The sequence below is a fragment of the Crotalus tigris genome, unplaced genomic scaffold (assembly GCF_016545835.1).
Source record: "Crotalus tigris isolate CLP2741 ecotype Arizona unplaced genomic scaffold, ASM1654583v1 scf7180000021131.477146, whole genome shotgun sequence".
In the NCBI taxonomy this organism is placed as follows: Eukaryota; Metazoa; Chordata; class Lepidosauria; order Squamata; family Viperidae; genus Crotalus; species Crotalus tigris.
Window position 1 is genome coordinate 110,881 of NW_024098363.1, and position 20,167 is coordinate 131,047.

Genomic DNA, 20,167 nt, shown 5'->3' on the forward strand with positions numbered 1-20,167 from the left:
CCTCCAATCACTTTCTGCTTCACTGTTAAAGAACTGTTTAATCTCTGATCACTGGAAAGGTGAACATGTGCAGTGACTAATTTCTTTTCTAAAAGTGCCATATTGACATTAAGTGGTGTGGCTTTCACATTGTACATTTTCTCCTGGGATTTTATCTCTCAGTGGCTGGGCTGATTAGTGGCTATAAGGACAAAACTTTCGTCCAGTTCTTACAAGTTAAGGAGAGCAGACGTCCTCCGCTGCCAGAATGAAATGGTTGATCTTTTTAGCGTTTTACATTTGGATGACCAGTGGATTACAAAGGTAAGCTCATTTCTTTCTTCTTCTGCTCAACCGTCCCCCCCCCCTTTTTTTTTCTTATTGAGCATTAGAAATTACAGTTACAAAGCTGCACTGGGATAGCAGTCCCTTGACACTTCTTTAACTTCCTACAAGTACAGCACAGTTCCAGTATTAGCAGAAACACATCAGCAATGTTTTGTGAATAATCAGTAATGCATTTAGATAAATTTACAAGACATTTACAAGACATATTAATTGTAAGAAGGGGAGTGGTTCCAAAACAACTCTGGGTATTATTTTACTCTCTTCAAAATATTACAAATCCATCCTGATGTACTGTACATTCTGTTCCAAATTCCTGTCTCCCCCCCGAACACCACTATTCATAAATATATTAAGGGTGAAGAATCATCAAATTGCAAATCATCAAATGTTGCAAATGGGAATCTCATAATCAATAACAGTGAATGCCCGATGAAAAATAAATCACACGAGTTCTATTTGCTACTATCATGGATTGAATTTATTTCAGAATTAGGCAAAAGAGAGATATTTTTCAAGTATTGAATTTGATACATAATTACATTCATGTGCAGAATAGGCAAAGTTTTCAGGATATGAATAACACATAAAAACTCTAACCTTAGTGGAATTCTAGTACTGCCTGTACTAGAATAAAATGCTTTTTAGATTTTATTTCTGTTAATCAGCATTAAGCATATAGCTCCCTCCCTTCTCTCCAGAATAACCCTGAAAAGACACCCATCTTTGCGGCAAAAATTGAGGGAACGTGGGCAATTGGCTCAGTTTTGGAAGAAATATAAGGTAGACATGATAAACTACACTCAAGACTGCTCAGTCTTCCAAGAAGCCAACGAACCCCTCTTTAACTATCTTGATGTAAGTTAAAGCCAAAGCATGAATGAAATTATGGGTGGGGGGCAGAAATATGTTAGCTATAAAGAAGACAAATGTCACATTTTTTTTCAATGATAGAATTTAATTTTATTAAACTCTTATCCTGTGCTTACAACACGGTGTATAAAAATCCAGGAGTTATTTGACAGTATGCCACATATTCCTGGTTTGTTATATATATGAGGCCATTGAGAAATGCAATGGCATTGTTGAAAGGGCTTGGTTTAGTTTATATGTATGCATTATAAAAATTCATCATTTCTACATTTTACTAGTATGAAACATTATCATCTGGGGAAAAGATATAGCTGCCTTAAAGAGTTGTAAACATGGCCTATGTCTCTATACTTATGTGCTCTAACACATTGCTTGACATTGTAACTGTGCCAATGTCCAGAGCCAATGCCATGGATGTATACATCTGTCCTACAAGCGAAAAAGAAAAGATATTGCCCCATCTTTCCCACTTATTCATCAGATATTTCACTGGTATCAAAGTTTTCACTCGATGCTCAAGAGGACTATGAAATATTTGGCTACATTTGCAAACATACAAGTTGAATATAAGTGCAAACTGACAATTTAGCACTTCTACAAACAAGAAATGAACTGCCCTATTTCACTCTCCATCACCTCCCAATATTCTTTTTTCTTAGCTAACTCTGAAAGTGGATTGAAAGAAAATTGGTGTGTAATACAAATACACAGATCTGCCCTAAGAACTAAATGTGTCAAAAACCTTTCACAGCCTGCTTTAAAATCTGCTGGAGAGTTAAAACCAAGCTGAACATACTTAAACCTAGCTAAATTGGTCTCTGATGATGGGAAAGTTTGTGAATGAGTTGAATTGAATAGACATAATGTTGTTCCATGCAAGCCTTAGACAACTGGTATGAGCAGAGTGTTTATATCTACTCCAAAAATCTTTTTTTTTCATTGTATACCTATCTGAATTCTCCTTTTTTGCTGCATGCTTGTAGTGGAAAGGCAGAAGAAGGAGCCAGCTTTTTTCTTTCTAATAAATCACTCTTTTTTCTTCTTCTAGATTTTTAGATTTATATAATAGTCTTGGTCCTTGAAAAAAGGTATATCCAGGAGCCTACCAGGAAAATAGTAGATACTTTAAGTGCGAAAATAAACACAGATTTTTATCAAGAAAATGTTGCAATTTAAATGCTAGAGATTAAAATTAAAAATGCAGGTGTACAATTGGATTATGAGTAAGCTCCCCCCAAAATACCACTAAAATTAAAATCCCATTTAAACTCTTGATCCATTTATGCAAACAAGACCTTGGCATAAAAGAAATATTGATTGGAAATAATAATAATAATAATAATAATAATAATAATAGTAGTAGTAGTAGTAGTAGTAGTAGTAGTAGTAGTAGTAGTAATAGAGTTGGAAGGGATCTTGGAGGTTTCCTGCTCAGTCAGGAAACCCTATACCATTTCAGACAAATGGTTGTCCAGTCTCTTTTTAAAAACTTCCAGTGTTGGAGCATTTGACAAGATTCCCCTCAGGTTTGGAAAAGGGTTCCACTTTATGTAGCCCTAATAAGTGCTTCTCCATTCCAGTATACAAAATAAAAATGCTTCTTTGTTTTCCTGTTCTGGCAGGTGGAATACTTTGGACAGATATCCATTGGAAACCCTCCACAGAGTTTTAATATACTGTTTGACACTGGTTCCTCCAATCTCTGGGTACCATCTGTTTATTGTGTCAGCAAGGCTTGTGGTGAGGATTGGGCATGGGGAAAGGAAGGCATGATTTAAAAAATATTACCTTGATGCTTGCTCTATTTAAAGGCATATATAGTACATTAATAAAATCTATAGAGAAGCCTGTTGGGTTTTGTAGATGCCAAACATTGATTTGCACATGACAGAAACCTTAAGAAAATTACTTTAAATTATGCTGTATGAAAACTGTTAACATTGTTAACAGGTACTTATAGAGCTAGCACTATTCAAACTAGTAAATGTTATTCATACTTCCAATAAATCCAAATGTACAGTAATTTGCTGTCATTTGACTTTCCTTGGTAAACACATAACAATAATTGTATAGCACATTTGCTACATGCAATACTGGAAATCCAGTTATTGAGTAGAAGTGTAATATATAGCCTTTCTGTTGGACTTGTAGTACGCTGTAGTATTCCTAACATTTTGTCCACCTGCAGTCTGCAAAACAGAAACCAAATCTTGCTGTTTGGGAGCATATTTACAGTGATAAATCTAAAATAAGATTGCATTCAAGGAAAAAAAAGTTTTTGTCAAGCACCAGGGAACAGAAGATCCAGTCAGTTCAAATGAGTATAAAGATTTATTGCAAGCTTAAGCTCTCTACAAGAATCTGATGGTGATAGATAAGAATCACAGGAATTCAGGATAGGCTGGACTTAGATCTCTTGTGGGTGTGAAGGGATTCGTGACTGATGATGCATTTGACCCTTCCCTGGGGCTCAGCCTGGTCATCTCCTACAGTTACGTTATGAAGAAAGAAGTAAAGCAATTGGGTGAATGAAGGCTTGTAATAATAATTTAGTAGCACAATACTAAGTATGTTTTTTCAGAAGTATGTTTTTGCTATAAAAGATAAAACAACATGAATGGCAATTCAAGGTTGTTGTCATTTGCACATTTTTCCATAAGTATTCTCTAGCAACAATTTATTTTTGAGAAAATATATATGTAAAATATGGAGTGCTTGTATAACTTAGATTAGCATAGTTGCAATCATAAATATATTTTCATTACTGAATCATTGACAACTCTCATGTGCAAAATGACTGTCTTGTACTGAAGCTACAAGCAGCACATTCATATTGTCTTATTTTAAAATAAAGTCCATTCAATAGAGTCCATTCACTGTATAACAGCTGTGTGGATTCACAAGGCTGTAATCTTGTTTATATTGTACTTGAATAAATATGCACAGGGCTGGACTGCAAAAGTCCATAGGCCAATAAGGACAGAGATACAAGCATTGAGATTTCTTTTTATTTTTTTTTCAATTACAGTTGAACACTCCAGATTTCAGCCATCAAAGTCCAGCACCTACACTGAAGTGGGTACACCTTTTTCCATTCACTATGGCACTGGTAGCTTGACAGGAATAATTGGAATGGATCAAGTGACTGTAAGTGAAAAATCCTATTCACTTAAAAAGAATTTAATGCTTGATCATTTAGCCAGTTATTCTCTGATACAGTAAGGCATTATCCTGCCTGTAGAGGCTGCAGTATCTGTATTTATCATTGAGTTCCAAACCACTGTTCATTATAGCTTCAAATGTCTTTTCAGGGAAAATGACCAACACATTACAAAAATGGTCCATAAGGTATTTTTGGTGGCATGTCATCAAGGAGCCAGGTTACAAATTATTACAGTATTAATAGGCTTTGCTTTCATTTACTACATGTATTCATATGATTCATTAGAAGAACTCTAATGAAATATATCTTCTATAGTATTTGAGCAATTGGACTTCCCCTTTTCCTCCTGTGGTCTTCTATGCCCTACAGATGACCACAATGGGCATTCCACCAATGACTTGGTGCAGATTTTTAAGATATGCATGGAACTGCAGGGGAAACCTGTCCCTATCCCATCATGGAAGGTGCTATCTGAACAGTATTCTCTAGTCCTTGTGTGTTCTTCCTTGCTTCTAGAACAATCTTTCTCAACATGAGTATGATTTTCGCCAGTTTTAGGATGGATGAAGAACACTTCAGCTCAATGGTGGGGAAAGGCCTTATATCTTGAATATATAATTCAACCTGACTTTGAATGAGAATATCTTGCATTAGACTTGGTGCAATTTATTTAAAGTAGCATTAGCTATCCAAAGTCTCCACAATGAAACACCAATTCCAGTCTTTTTTTGATGGAGGGGGGGGGAGAGGAGAGAAGGAAGGGAAGGAAGGAAGGGAAGGGAAGGAAGGCAGGTTTTCTCTTTTAAAATAATTCCATGGCCCATTACTATGACTAGTTTCTTGCCACAGATTAAAATTCATATCTAGGATTTCTGTTTTTCAGGTTGAAGGACTCACCATAGTAAATCAACAGTTTGCAGAAAGTGTCTCTGAACCTGGTAACACCTTTCTGGATGCAGAATTTGATGGGATACTTGGTCTGGCCTATCCATCCTTGGCTGTGGATGGTGTCACCCCTGTATTTGATAATATGATGGCCCAAAACCTGGTGGACTTACCAATATTCTCAGTTTCCATGAACAGGTAGTGTATAAAAAGTTGACTCTTCCTCCAATACTGTAGAAAGTTTTCCTTCCAGATTACTTGAAATCAATAAAAGCCAATACCAAGACTTCCAGTTCCAGATCGCAGTGTGGAGAGCTCCGTCTCTTCGCCAGCTTTCTCTCCGCTGGTAGACCCTTAATCGGGTCAAAAAGTCACCCTGGAGGGGCGACCACCGTCAAGGAGGCCCTGTTTGACTGCGGAAGGGTGGCAGTTCCTTCTGCAGTCCGAACTAGCTCCTTAGGGCCGTCGGAGAAAAGATTAGCCAGTAAAATGGCCGATCCCCCAGCTGCACCAGCCGAAAGTCAGAAGAACAGCTAAGCGTGAAGAACCACCGTGGAGAAATCCGGGTGAGACCTTTCCTTCGCTCTCTTACCCCCAACTATTTTTCTGTAAAAAGCCTCTGAATGACTTTCCTGCCCTAAGAGAGCGGCGTTTGTTTACTTGGGAAAAAAAGCTTTGAACAAAAATATAAAACAGTAAATTTTTATTGGATATTTAATTTTTGGGATATTTTGGGGCCCTGAAAAAATCCTTATCATAGAACATTATTATTATTTTATTTATATGCTAGAGATATTTGCTTTCCCCCCCTCTATTTTCCTAATGAGATAAAAAAAAATTAACTCAGAAAAAAGATTTTACAGCCTACTGAGGACATCTTGTGGTGAAAAGTGTTATTGCAATTGTACTTTCTCTTGGTGTTTGAAGATGGATTTGACCTTCAAATGATAATAAAAGGGAAAAGATAAAGGCCTTGAAGCAGCTTACTAAAAATTGTGGAGGTGGATATTTGTTGACTTCTAATAAATATAGCTTCTACTAAAAGACTAAAAGACTATTTTATCATGGAAATGGAGGAATCTTACCCATAGCTTGATTATGAGCTTATATTGGGAAAAATCCTGGAAGCTACAGAGTACATGAAATCTTGGAGAAAAATTAAAGATCATTTTGCAGAACCACAAACTGAATTTCAAATTTTAATGGAGCAACCTATAGGCCAAGGAATAATAAAGGAAGAACAGACTAGCTTTAAAGAGGCCTATAGACAACAGTGCACACAATTTAAAAAGATGGAGGAAGAAGCTACTGATCAATTGAGCTGTAGAAAAATGCTTGACTTAAAATCTCAAACAGAGACTCTAATTGATCATTCAACAAGTCAACTAATCACTACAGAAGAGGATATTTCACAAACCTACGTACAAATTATGGAGAACTCTGATGATCAAAGAATGACTTCAACTGAAATACTTGCAGTCTTAAAAGCAATAAGAACTGATTTTCAGATGCTGCAATAATCTGGATAATCAGCTAGTAACTACCACATGGAACAAAATTGACTATACTATCCAGATGATACTGGAAGAAAGGGAAGAGATTGATGTGTTGATAAATACTCGTACTCAAATACTGAGATTTGATGATACAGATGTGGTATTATGGAAACCGGCCTGGCACAGAAAGAAAGCTAGAGTTAGATTTAAAAAATGTGATTTAAAATTTTACTTAATGGACTGATTTAACAATTAATTGAGTATGTGAAGTTAGCAAGATGATATTTTGTATAACAATATGCTTGTTTTAGATATGATAATTATTTGGACAAGATTTAAATCTTACCTAATGGGCTGAAATGATTTTTTTTATAGAAATAGATTGACTGATAGATTATATACTTAAAATAGAGTAGAGTAATATTTTTATTTTAAGTAGGATAACTATTTTGTAGTGGAAGAAGAAATAAGAGAGATTTGTGATAAGAGAAGAATTGGTACTAATCAATGACTTATTAGACTAAGAATTAGAATATATCTGGAAATATTAGAATGTTACTGTTGGAATATTATGTATATTGTAGAAGGGATACCCGAAGTGCTAATAATATGTTTATTCAAGATTAAATTGAATTATGGTAATGTAAATTAGTAAAGCTTAAAAGCAGGATTTGGATTTACATAGATGTAATGTAGAAATGGATTAACCTAAATATGTTATACTATTTGAGGGAAATAGAGAGGGAACATTTAATGAATTAATTTGAGATAGCTATACCAGTTCTCTCTTTATTCTTTGTTAGCAACCTAAATATATATATATATATATATATATATATATATATATATATATATATATATATATATATATATATATATATATATGACTTTATCTTTGGATGATTGATTACCCCATCACCACAGTGTTTCTTGAGCACTCTGATGTAAAAATTAAAAAACTAATAAAACTTGTTTATAAAAATAAATAAATAAATAAAAGCCAATACCAAAGGAAACCATATGGTTGGCTATTTTTTAAAAAACCCAATTCTTTAGCAGGAAAAGGGAAGCTTTTCTCTTTCCCTATAAATTGGTGAATGTCTTATTTTTGGAACTGGGACCAGATTCCAAAGCGAGCCATTATTTTTGTTTAATATTGGAAAGAATCCTTATGTTCATGTACTTTCCTTTCTCAGGCTCAGTCAATATTCCATTCATCATTGTGCCCAATGTCCAGGCATGATCCAGAGACAGCCCAGAGGACTGATGTGAGAAACCTGGAAAATGTGGAGTATTAGAAAATGTGGGGGCATCAATTATGGTTTAGAATTTTGAAAAGAATGAGTATGTAATAGAAAAAAAACACAAAGAAAAGGCTCACATCAATGTAATTATTTCTTCTTTCTCTCCTCAGAAACCCTTATTCTTCTATAGGAGGGGAACTGATTTTTGGTGGCTATGATGAGACCTATTTCAGTGGAAACCTTAGCTGGATTCCAGTCACTAAGCAGGGATACTGGCAGATCCAACTGGATAAGTACATATCTTGTTTGGAAGTAAGGGGGGAATTCTCTGAGATAATAGCTACTTTTCTATCTCTGATGAATGCTAGAATTCAGGGTAATTGCGCATTTAGACTTGTCAATCTTGCATAGAAGCACCACATCTGTTTCATAAATCCCAACCTTTCACTGTTACAATGAGCTGTAATCATCTTTTAACTATTTAGCTGGATATGATATATATTTATCCTTTGAGTTAGAGAGCTATTTTTCACTACTTTAAAAGCCAGGAAGGTGGTTTAGGTGATTATGTATATTAATTATATCATTGTCTGTAACAGATGTTTTTACAACAGTATTTGCCAAGTCTCCAAATGTTGTAAATAATTCCTTGTGGATAAAAGAAATTCCATCTATTACTTGTCTATTCCCCCTCCATCCCTCCCCTCATATCTTCTTATATTGAAAAGCAAAATAGCAGTGCTTTGAATATTCTGTAAGTTTCTACAGTCATGTATGACGTTTCAGAAAATCTTCAAATTCAATTGCTGTCATTGAGAAAGAATTCCTGCTTCATACCAAAAAGTTACAGAATCTAAAGCACCAAAACTTTCCCTATCTACTGAGCTTTGCTTCCTTGATACCAAAAGTCCTAGGAAAGTTTGAAATCAGCAACCATAAATCCTAAACTTTCAATATCTTTATAGAAGGCCTCAGCTAACATCAAACGTGCAAGATAACTCTTGTTATTGATTGACTGCAGTTCTTGCCTAAGAAGCTGCAGAATGAAGAAAAATTTGCTTTTAAACTAGACCCACAACAGTAGGTAAACCTCCAGACAATTAGATAGAAATTTAGTACTAGAATTACTATATTAAATATAGCATTTTTTGCATCTTGTTGCAATTTTTGCAAACCAGATAAAGTTACTCTAGACTAGTGATTCTCAACCTTTTTAATGCCGCGACCCCCAACCGGTCGTAAGTCAAGGACTACTCAACCGGTCGTAAGTCGAGGACTACCCAGCCGGTCGTAAGTCGAGGACTTTCCCTGCCCGGGGGCGCCACGCATGCGTGGTGCCGCCTCCTGCGCCGGCTGCGACCACCGTCTGGGCCACCAGCTGGCCCAGCCCAAGGAAGGTAAGGCACCCGCCGGGCCCCACGTAAGCCAGCAATCCTCCCTGCGCCCACCGGCCTCCCACCTCCCACCCCTGGCCCTCTTTTACTTACATTTTTAGTAGTTGCTCAGCAGGGAGGGGTGGAAACTTCCAGACAGCTCGCCTTTGCTGCAGACAACTTGCAGCACCATTTGCAGAATGGGACTTTTGGTGGGCTCAGCAGGGCAGAGACAGCCTGGACAATTCCTATTGGCTTTTGAAAGCCAATATAATTAGACTCTATTCAAGAAAATCTATTCTATTAGCTTTCAAAAGCCAATAGAATAAAAGGGAGTAGCACAGCTAAGGAAAAGAGGGAAAAAATGGCAGACTGTGTTGTTTGGCAACCCCCGTGAAATGGTCGTTCGACCCCAAATGGGGTTGCGACCCACAGGTTGAGAACCGCTGCTCTAGACCGGGGTAGGCAACCTTGGCTCTTTTATGACTCATGGACTTCAACTCCCAGAATTCCTGATCCAGCCGGCTCAGGAATTCTGGAAGTTAAAGTCCACGAGTCATAAAAGAGCCAAGGTTGCCTACCCCTGCTCTAGACTATCCATAAGTCAAGAAGAAATACGGAGATTCCTGAAGGGGCATTATAGTCACAGATAGAAGCAAACAAAACAACTTTGTGGGATGCCAAAATTCCAAGTGTGTCTTTCTTAACTAAGCAGTTCCATTTTAGGAGACAATGATATTCTTCTCCCATGGTACAACCAGAAATGTTGTTCACTTATCATTTAAAATCTACTAATCTCCATCACTGCACATCTCCGGCACAGATCTTTGCAAAGAGGAATCATTAATGAAGTGGCAGACATTAAAACAAATGTAAGAAAACAGTGTCAGGATCAAGTCAACCTATAATCATGCTGTAAGAAGAGTTACCACTGTAAATATCTTGGAGAGGCATTACCACCAAAACCTGCCCCTCCCAAGTTTATTTCCATGTTCTTTTCAGTATCCAGGTTGGTGGAAAAGTTGCATTTTGTGCAAATGGATGTCAGGCTATAGTGGACACAGGAACATCTCTCATCACAGGCCCTTCTGAAGACATAAAGCAAATGCAAACATTAATTGGGGCACAGTTTATAGATGGTGAGGTAAGTCCCAACACGGAAATCTGTTAACAGCATCCTAATCCTGGTTCTAATCTAGAATAACTTTAAGTCTAAAATTATCTCTTTACAATCCTATTTCATTCTTTCATTTCCTCTTTTTGTTTCTTTCAATTTTATTACATTCTAGTTCTTTGAACTTTAAAGAAAATTTATGCTACCACTTGGCAAAAGGTGAAGCAAATGCATTAAAGGAAGGCTTATGAGAAGCAGTTAATTTAGGCCAATTCATCTCCTGATTTAGCTTCTGAAGCAACTGTCTTTTTGTCCCAAAGTCGTATAATTTTTGAGAATTGGCAGCCCATTAGGTGCCCCATAGGTATTCTGAGAGAGAGAGAGACCCACTAAGGCAGTGGTGGCGAACCTATGGCACGGGTGCCACAGGCAGCACTCAGAGCCCTCTCTGTGGGCACGCGTGCCATCAGCTGGGTTTTATAAAACCTTTTCACTTTAGGCCTCCGCCGCCGAGTACAAAAAAAAAGTTCAATCAATCAGTCAATTGCAACTTCTCGCGGAAAAAAAAAAGATCTTGCAAAGTTGGAATTGACTGATTGAACTTTTTAGTCCCACCCAGTCTGCTATTACCACCGCAGCCATGCCCACCCAATGGGCCACCCGGCACCCGACGATGCATAAGTGGGTTTTGAGTTGCAGTTTGGGCACTCGGTCTCTAAAAGGTTCGCCATCACTGCACTAAGGCAATTGGTGGATGCTACCCAGGAACAGCCAACACTCCAGAAGACAGGCTTAAGATACAGAAGGATCTTGACAGACTTGAACATTGGGCACTATCTAACAAAATGAAATTCAATGGTGAAAAAAGTAAGGTTCTACATTTAGGCAAGAAAAACCAAATGCACAAGTATAGTTTAAGGGGTACCTTGCTCAATAGTAGTAATTGTGAGAAGGATCTCGGAGTCCTAGTGGACAATCACTTAAATATGAGCTAGCAGTGTGCTGCAGCTGCCAAAAAAGCCAACACAGTGCTAGGCTGCATTAACAGAGGGATAGAATCAAGATCATGTGAAGTGTTAATATCACTTCATGATGCCTTGGTAAGGCCACACTTGGAATACTGCATCCAGTTTTGGTCACCACAGTATAAAAAAGATTTTGAGACTCTAGAAGGAGTGCAGAGAAGAGCAACAAAGATGATTAGGGGACTGGAGGTTAAAGCATATAAGGAATGGCTGCTGGAATTGGGTATGACTAGTTTAATAAAGAGAAGGATGAGGGGGGATATGATAGCAATGTTCCAATATCTCAGGGACTGCCACAAAGAAGAGGGAGTCAAGCTATTGCCCAAAGCACCTGAAGGCAGGACAAGAAGCAATGGATGGAAACTAATCAAGGAGAGAAGCAACCTAGAACTAAGGAGAAACTTCCTGACAGTTAGAACAATTAACCAATGGAACAACCTGCCTCCAGAAGCTGTCAATGTTCCAACACTGGAAGACTTTAAGAAGAGATTGGATAGCCATTTATCTGGAATGGTATAGGGTTTCCTGCCTGAGCAGGGGGTTGGACTAGATAACCTTCAAGGTCCCTTCCTCCTCCTCCTCTTTCTTATATTATTATTATTATTATTATTATTATTATTATTATTATTATTATTACCCAGAAATGATGCTACTATGGGGCAAAAAAGTGTGAAAGGCAGGCAGTGTATGGAGCAAAGAGGTAGGGGAATTAGTCCTGTATCCTTCTCTCATCTCAAGCAATCAGTCTTTTTAACCACTATGAGATTGTGTGTTAGCATATTAGACACACAAGCAACCTTCAATTTCCTTAAATAAAAAGCAGCATTTGGATGGAGATAGATTTAACAAAGCAGAAGTTAAGGAATACCTCATCCTTATCATATCTTATCTATTTTTGGACTGAAGCCTGGCTCAATGTTTTAGAATACTTGAAGACATCAGTGAAAAATAGATATTGTCCAGCTTATTATCTAGATTGTTTTTTAACTGAAATATTGGATTTTCACTATTGCAAACATATACCAATTGTTTACAGTATACTGTGGAATGCAGCAATCTCAACGTGATGCCTCTTGTCACTTTCACAATCAATGGAAACTCTTATCCTCTTACTCCGGAGGCTTATACTCTCATAGTAAGTGCTATTACTCATTTCCTTCTGTGCAGCATGGCAAAACATATGTCATTCTTAGGAAGCATGGGGTATTATCTGTAACTTTGCTTTGGATAATGAGACCCGGGGAAAGAACACTGATGTATTAGTAAGAGTTTTTCCATTCAGATGCTCAATTGTTCTTTTTTTTTGTCGAGATTCATAAAAGACAAGCTAAAAAGGGCCAAAGCAGACTTCTTAATGATGTATTATATACCGTATATGCCGGCGTATAAGGTGACTTCCGCAAGCGCTAAAATCGGCACCAAAGACAGGGGTCGTCTTATACGCCGAGTCGTCTTATACGCCAGAAATACTGGTAGTTTCCGGCGTATAAGATGACATTCTAGGAATGCGGCTCGGCGACAAAGATGGAGGTCGTCTTATATGCCGGGTTGCCTTGTACACCGGCATATACGGTAGTAAAATTGCTTAATGAGAATTAGCCAGGTATTAATGCCTTTTAATCATCATTATAATATACAGAAAATAATAATAACAATAAAAATGAACCAGTTTGGACTAGTGGTTTAAGGTACCAGGCTAGAAACTGGGAGACAATAGGTTCTAGTCTTGCCTTAGGAATAAAAACTGGCTGCATTACTTTGGACCACTCATTCTCTCTCTTAGTCCAATTCACTTATAGGGTTATTGTTGTGGAGAAAATAGGCTATATTTGCCCCCTTGAGTTGTTTATAAAAGTCATAAAAGTGGGATATAAATAAAAATAGTAAAACTAAAGAATGAGGAAATGGCAGATTTTTTTCATTCTCTTCACTTACTGGGAAGGAAGGAAGGAAGGAAGGAAGGAAGGAAGGAAGGAAGGAAGGAAGGAAGGAAGGAAGGAAGGAAGGAAGGAAGGCATATGTGTTTGACAAGCTCTGTTGCTGTTGAAAAAAATACTGTGGGGAAAAGAATATTTACCACAATGACGGTCTGTTTGTCCATAAAGGGAGGGGGGGGACTAGCATTTATACTAGATCAAAATCTTTATTAATTTTGTGTCTAACTTAAAAGTTAAAATGTAATGAAAAGTAGGGGGAAGCTTACTTGATCTTTATAAGTCAATTTATGGAGCAAGGAACATTTAAGGAGTTACCCACCTCCCTACAAGCCTCATTAGAATAAACGACAATGATATAAAAAGATGCACAGTCTTTGAATTCTGCAATTATCTCAATAAATTGAGGCTAATCCGAAAGATTAGGTCAGGTGATTCAACTTTGAAGTCTAACATTTTCATTTAAACAATTATTTCTAAATCTTCATTTATACATATACATTTAGCATTCACAAATTTGGGGCCTTTTTTCTCTTCTTTTTTGCAATCTATTTTCTCTTTGGGAGAGGAGATGATGCCTTCCACCACAATAAAGCATGCTACATCCTCTTGCATGAATCTTAGTCATTATTAGAAGACATATATACAAAGATAATAAAATAATTAAATATACCAGAACTAACGCCAAAACTGAACATTTTAATAACAGAATAATCAGAGAAGCCATCGAGATAGAAAAACGCCCACACAGCATGAACAAACAAGATGATACCTCCCGCCTACCAGCCATTTGGAAACCCGCCCTTATTGACAAACCCACCCTTATTGATAAATGACTACCTAACACAAAAAAATGACACCAGACCCACACTCACAAAAACCACACAGGATGTCACCACCACACATCCACGCAAAAAGCAAACCCAAAGCCACACCGATGATGAGGCACAACCACAAACCAGAAGCCAGACCACAGCTGCATCGTTAGCCACTTTAAACCCCTCCAATCCATACATGAAGCAAACTGACACCCTCCATGAAGATGAGGCACGACCACGAACACGAAGCCAAAAAATAGCAAGGCAGCCCACCATTTTAAACCCCCCTGCAACTCAGACTAACCTGAGCACAACAAAGCCCCCACCCAAACAGAACACTCCACCAGCCAATCAGAGCACAGCCAACCCCCCAATCAGAACACACCTCCACCCAATCAGAACACAGTCAAGCTCCCACCCAATCAGTTCATACCCCCACTGGCAGTTAAAAGGAAGAAACAGCTAAGACTACACATTGCTCCTTGAAGCACGAAGCTGAAAACACCAGCCTGAAGATGACGAATGGGATTTCGCCGAAACGTCACCAAGACACTTCCAATTTTACGCGGGAGAAAACCCAAATAACCAAAGACCTACAAAGATAATAAAGAATATATACATACACAAATACAATATAACACTGACTTGGAGACATCTATATAAATCTTACATCAGGAGCCTTCAAACTTGGCCCTTTTATGACTTGTGGACTTCAATTCCCAGTATTCCTCAGCCAGGCACGCTGGCTGAGGAATTCTGGGAGTTGAAGTCCACAAGTCATAAAAGGGCCAAGTTTGAAGACCCCTGTCTTACATGTACCTTTCAGGTTTTACTTCTTTTTTAGAGTAGGGAATTATTTTAAATTATAATGCCATTTTTGTTTTACTAAATATATTTTAGTGAAGGTAATGTCATAAACTAAGGCTCAGTGTCCAGTCATTGCCTTCTTCCTTCTATCTCAGTCCTTAGTTGGGCCTTGGAAGTTCTACAACAATCTTTCCCAACAAGGGCATCCTTCAGATATAAGGACGTTAACTTCTAGCATTTAAAGTTTCTGTGGTTAAAACTGCTTTTGTTTGTGGGTAAATGCTGGGAAAGAAATCTGAACATGATTGTCATAATTCAATATTAATTGCTTTCATACCTACATATCCTCTTTTCCATAGGCCATAAGTGATGGGATGAGCATGTGCACCAGTGGCTTCCAAGGTTTAGATATAGACACTACACCTGGTCCACTCTGGATTCTGGGAGATGTTTTTATTGGTCAATACTACTCTGTCTTTGATCGTGGGAACAACCAAGTGGGATTGGCTCCAGCTGCCCCTTAAGAAGCTTAGAGAGTAAAGGAATCTAAGCCTATTCCCTTTCTTATCTTCTTTTGAGCAGCAAAATCAAGTTTCCTGTCTCTCTTTTTTTTTTTTTTTTGTTTCCCATGTGAAATGCAATCAAGATTGTGAGTTTTATCTATAAACACAAATTCCTTGAGATCCCCTGGAAAAGAGCTGTTTAAGTGTGTCAGTTCTCAGTATCAAGAGCTATGTTGTTTTTGTCTTTTCTCCTCAAGTAAATTAGATGAAATAAATCCTGAGTACTTCAAACTCAAAATACTAGGTCACAGGTCACAGGTCACAGGTTGGGGCTATGTTTAAACAATTGGTTCAGAATGATTTATTGAATAAAGTGCACTGAGCTGGGTTGATCCATCATGTTAACCTATATATTGAAAATTACAAACTACACTGGTTGGTTTACATAACATGCTTATCCACATTAATCAAAATGCATTATAACTGAATATCTTTTGTGAATCTAGTCTGATATGTGAGGTTTTCTCTTTGCAAAAGAAAACAGGACTGCATGTTGCAAATATATACAAAATTAATATCTTAAGTAAATTGATGAATAAATGATAATCTTTTTAAATCAGCAGAAAGCTTTAATAATTTTTTTTTTGTATTCCTAAAGTAATACATTATGTGATAAATAATACTTCTGTGTAATTTTCTGAAATGGAAGAATGATGAAGGACTGAATAATGCATCGACATTCTAAATACATCAAATTTCTCATAAAACAGATGTGGGCACATTAATATCCCAATGCGAGATGTTTCTCTCAATCTTTTTGGAAGATATCAGAGCTTCCCAGGGCCACAACTGGGAAAACTGAGTGACATTTCCTGCCATCAAGCAAAAAAATATCCTGTTCTTATGTACCCCTAACTCTTTATACAAATTCACACTGCAACTATCTATTACAGCTCTTCTCCTAGAGAATGTTAAGTGCAGCTCCAAAAATGTATCTCAGTCTATCTATCCTAAAGGGGAACATTGTCCCCCCTTCCCTCTGTGTGTATATATGTGCAGTGGAATTTGCCTTTAAGGAGGCAGTAAGAATTAATACAGTATGTTATCTATGGACCTTTTGGTACACATTCAGATTCTGTACTGATCTTGATAAGCTTATTAAACCACATGCTGGCTGGGAATTCTCAGATATAATTGCAACACTAGAGAGAAAGATAAGATTGGGGAAGACTGTCCTCATCCATCCCAGAGGGAGAGAGGGAGGGAGGGAGGGAGGGAGGAGAAAGAAATGGTTCAAATAATGTAGTTTTCACACCAACCCCCAGCATTTACTTCCTGAGATAGCCACCATTTTCTGATATGATGATCCTTTACAGAATCTTTTTAGATGGGCAAAAGTGAATAAAGACATCACAGGTGATTATAAATAGCATTTGTTCAAACTTCTAAACAATTCTTTCTCTACAAAGGAGTCACTTTCAAAGGCAGGCATTCTATCTCAGCAAAACACATCCAGAAGTGATTAAAAAACAAGAATTGTAGATTTACCAACTTTTTTTTTCTCATACTGGTCTTCATTGTAAAAAAGATACTGCTGGTACCTTTCCTTGAACTTAAAGGAGGGCTCCAATTTGTTATATGTAGCAGTTCCTTTAATTCAGAGGTTTAATATAATTCTAATAAATTGAGCTTGGGGCTGTATTGAAAAGAAAACAAAGCAACATAGATCTGTAGAGTCAAAAATAGAAGTGCTTTAATGATCAATCTGATGATATACAGTAGGTGATAGTATGCTAGTAGGATTTAAAAAAATGTATGCTACAGTCTTACAATGCACATATGAATATTATTTGGATAACCTAGGATTTGTCTACAGATCTCATGATACCTGGATTGGTGGACTGGCTGGAAATATTGTCTGTCTTGTCTATCCCCAATTTGATCAGCTTCCATGTAATGGTCACTCTAACTAAAGAATCATTCTAGGACTGGTGGCTTGGAAAGATACCAGTCTTTTTTCTCCATGTAGTATAAGCTCATAAACAAAAGTGCCAGCCAAGAAGAACCACGGCTTATTTTACTCTACTATCTTTCCATTTTCCTTGAGTTTCTATGTATTTTGTATGCTGATTTGATACACAATGCTTTTTGTTGCCTATTTTAGCTTTGTCAGTTATGAAACCATATATTTTAATTTTACTTTTGTTACTGTAAATACTGAGCAATGCAGTATTGGAAGAAGACAATTTAAAGGTGAGGAAAAGTACAGAATTAAATTTTGTAATAAGTTTGCCTATAATGGTACGCTGCTTTTAGAAGTGGATCACTCGCATGAGCAATGAAATATTTAGGAGAGGTAGATGCAGAGTCCTTTACTACATCTCAGAGGATTTTTTAGTGTACTTTTCCAATGTGCTGTGTCAACATTTGAAAAGGTAAAATGTTTTGGTTCATCAAGTTTTTATTAAGAGTTGGAGCTGCATTCCACTATGTTGAGCTGTTTCATACATGCCTTTAAGAAGGGGTCTTCAAACTCGGCCCTTTTATGACTCATACACTTCAACTCCCAGAAGTCCTCAGCCAGTGTGCCTGGCTGAGGAATTCTGGGAGTTGAAGTCCATGGTTGTCCACGGTATGTATTTCATTACATACCATGTAGTATAAAGAATCATCAGTGCCTTTTATCTTAAACAATCTTTTCTCAAGTTTGTGTCTTCAAAGAGTTTGGTTGGGGATTCTAGAAATTGTACTCTGCCACATATAGAGACCACCAGACTGGAGAAGAATGGCCTGGATGGGAGTCACAGAATCTTGTCACGAAAAGATATGACAACAATGCCACCAAACATTGGATGCCTATCAAGTGAAAAGAAAATTTAGTACATTTCATTTGCATTTCTATCCTATCTATAGTGTAGGTTGATATTATAAAACATGTTCTAAAACAAGCTGCTATGCATTCTTTCATATTTCATTGAGAGTTTTGAGCATTTTTCAAAATGGAAGCATATGTGTTTCTTCAGGAAGAACACAATTGTGCCACAGAGTGAAATATTTCTCCAACTATCCTCTCCAAGTAGCCATTCATAAATAATACAGATTTTTTTAAAATTAACTTACTAGATAAATGATCTGAAGGAAAAAATGAAAGAAACACAACTTCTATTTTTTATGGCTGTTCAATAACCAGCATAAACTCTATTGCTGCAGTGAGTTATTCATAACAGCCGACCTTAGGCAACATCTGCAGATCAGCAAATTACAGTGAAACATGTGATATCACAGTCTCAAAACTGATTCATATTATTTTAAGTCACACATGACATTCTTGAGGTTTTTAAAAATAACAATTTTAAGGATTTTTTCCCATGTTTAAATTTCATGTAACGTCAAAAAGTCTGTTAGTTTCTGTATATAAGTCTTCTTCCGCAGGCTCAGTAGGTCTCTTGTTCCAACAGGTTCACAAGTAGGATTAGTAAACTAACTGCATTTAATTTCTCATTTTATCTTACTAAGTTGACACAGGCCAGTCATTTTATACACTGCCCTGAGTTGTACAAATAATAAAAGTCTGGATACAAATCTAATAAATAACCAAATAATTAAGTAATATCACATTATTTCAAGAGCAAATGGATTCTGGACAAAGTCATGAAGTCATCAGAAATGAAACTCAGCTCAAAGAATAATAATTCTGCAGTCCACATTAAGACCCCAGATACAACAATCCAAATTAAGCTTCCAACGTTATAAGTAAAAGGTCAGATAAATATATTTATTTCATAAATCTTGCAAATTTTACATCAGTTTTATGGTTTTTGAAAGGCTGACTGCCTTACTCACTGGACTGCTGTAATTTTTATCACAGGATTCATGTGTAAAAATAGTGCTTACGTCCTTAGTTCCTTTTTTGTTATTCCCTATTATATTAATTTAACCTCTGTTGTGGAACTAGGAGATTGTGAGCTAGTAATCAGCAATGATTTGAAGAAAATGATGTTATTAGAATTTTATCCCACCTTTCTTTATAAGTAACTCAGGATGGTGAACACTCCGTCCGCCCCTTTTCCCACAACAACTCTATTACCGTATATTAATCATACTTCCCAAACAATGAATTCTATGAGGTGGGTTGGGATGGTAGAAAGTGACTGGTCCAAGGCCACTCAGCCGTCTTTCATGTTTTTCTATGTAATAAACAAGGAATACTACTTTTGTATGTCTCCAGGAAATGTCCATATTGTAACTGGAAATCTGAAAATTTTGCTGGCAAAAGGCCACAATACAAATGAATTGAAAATAATTTTGATGTCTAGTTGTACAAGCCAGATGGATTCATATGGATGGATTCATATTCATTTGGATGGATTCATATTCATTTATATGCCGCCCAATCCCTGAGTCCTTTGGGATTGGGCGGCATATAAATACTGAAAATAAATAAATAAATAAATAAATGTTTAGCATCAGCTATATAAAAACCAACTATTGCTATCATACTAGATTCAGCATGCTCCCCAAGAAAAGTAATTAAAGGTGTGCTCTACAGGTATGTGGGGGGGAGAGAAGGAGGGAGAGAGAATGTTGAGAAAGGTTGTCAAATTTCTT

At 37.0% G+C, this 20,167-nt stretch overlaps 1 protein-coding gene across 1 annotated transcript; it reads left to right on the top strand.

Annotated features, from left to right (window-relative positions):
* Positions 1-163: 163 nt before the first annotated feature.
* Positions 164-16,181, top strand: CTSE (cathepsin E). The gene is made up of 9 exons (XM_039369476.1): positions 164-303; positions 1,026-1,182; positions 2,820-2,937; positions 4,226-4,344; positions 5,244-5,443; positions 8,156-8,278; positions 10,361-10,502; positions 12,534-12,632; positions 15,416-16,181. The coding sequence occupies exons 1-9, from the start codon at positions 248-250 to the stop codon at positions 15,578-15,580; spliced, it is 1,179 nt and encodes a 392-aa protein (XP_039225410.1). The 5' UTR covers positions 164-247; the 3' UTR covers positions 15,581-16,181.
* The last annotated feature ends 3,986 nt before the right edge of the window (positions 16,182-20,167 follow it).

Bases quoted from the DNA above. Each gene is read 5' to 3' on its own strand.
- CTSE (XM_039369476.1), top strand. From the start codon at position 248: ATGAAATGGTTGATCTTTTTAGCGTTTTACATTTGGATGACCAGTGGA. The intron at 8,279-10,360 runs GTACATATCTTG...TGTTCTTTTCAG, and splicing joins TGGCAGATCCAACTGGATAA to TATCCAGGTTGGTGGAAAAG. The intron at 12,633-15,415 runs GTAAGTGCTATT...TCTTTTCCATAG, and splicing joins CGGAGGCTTATACTCTCATA to GCCATAAGTGATGGGATGAG.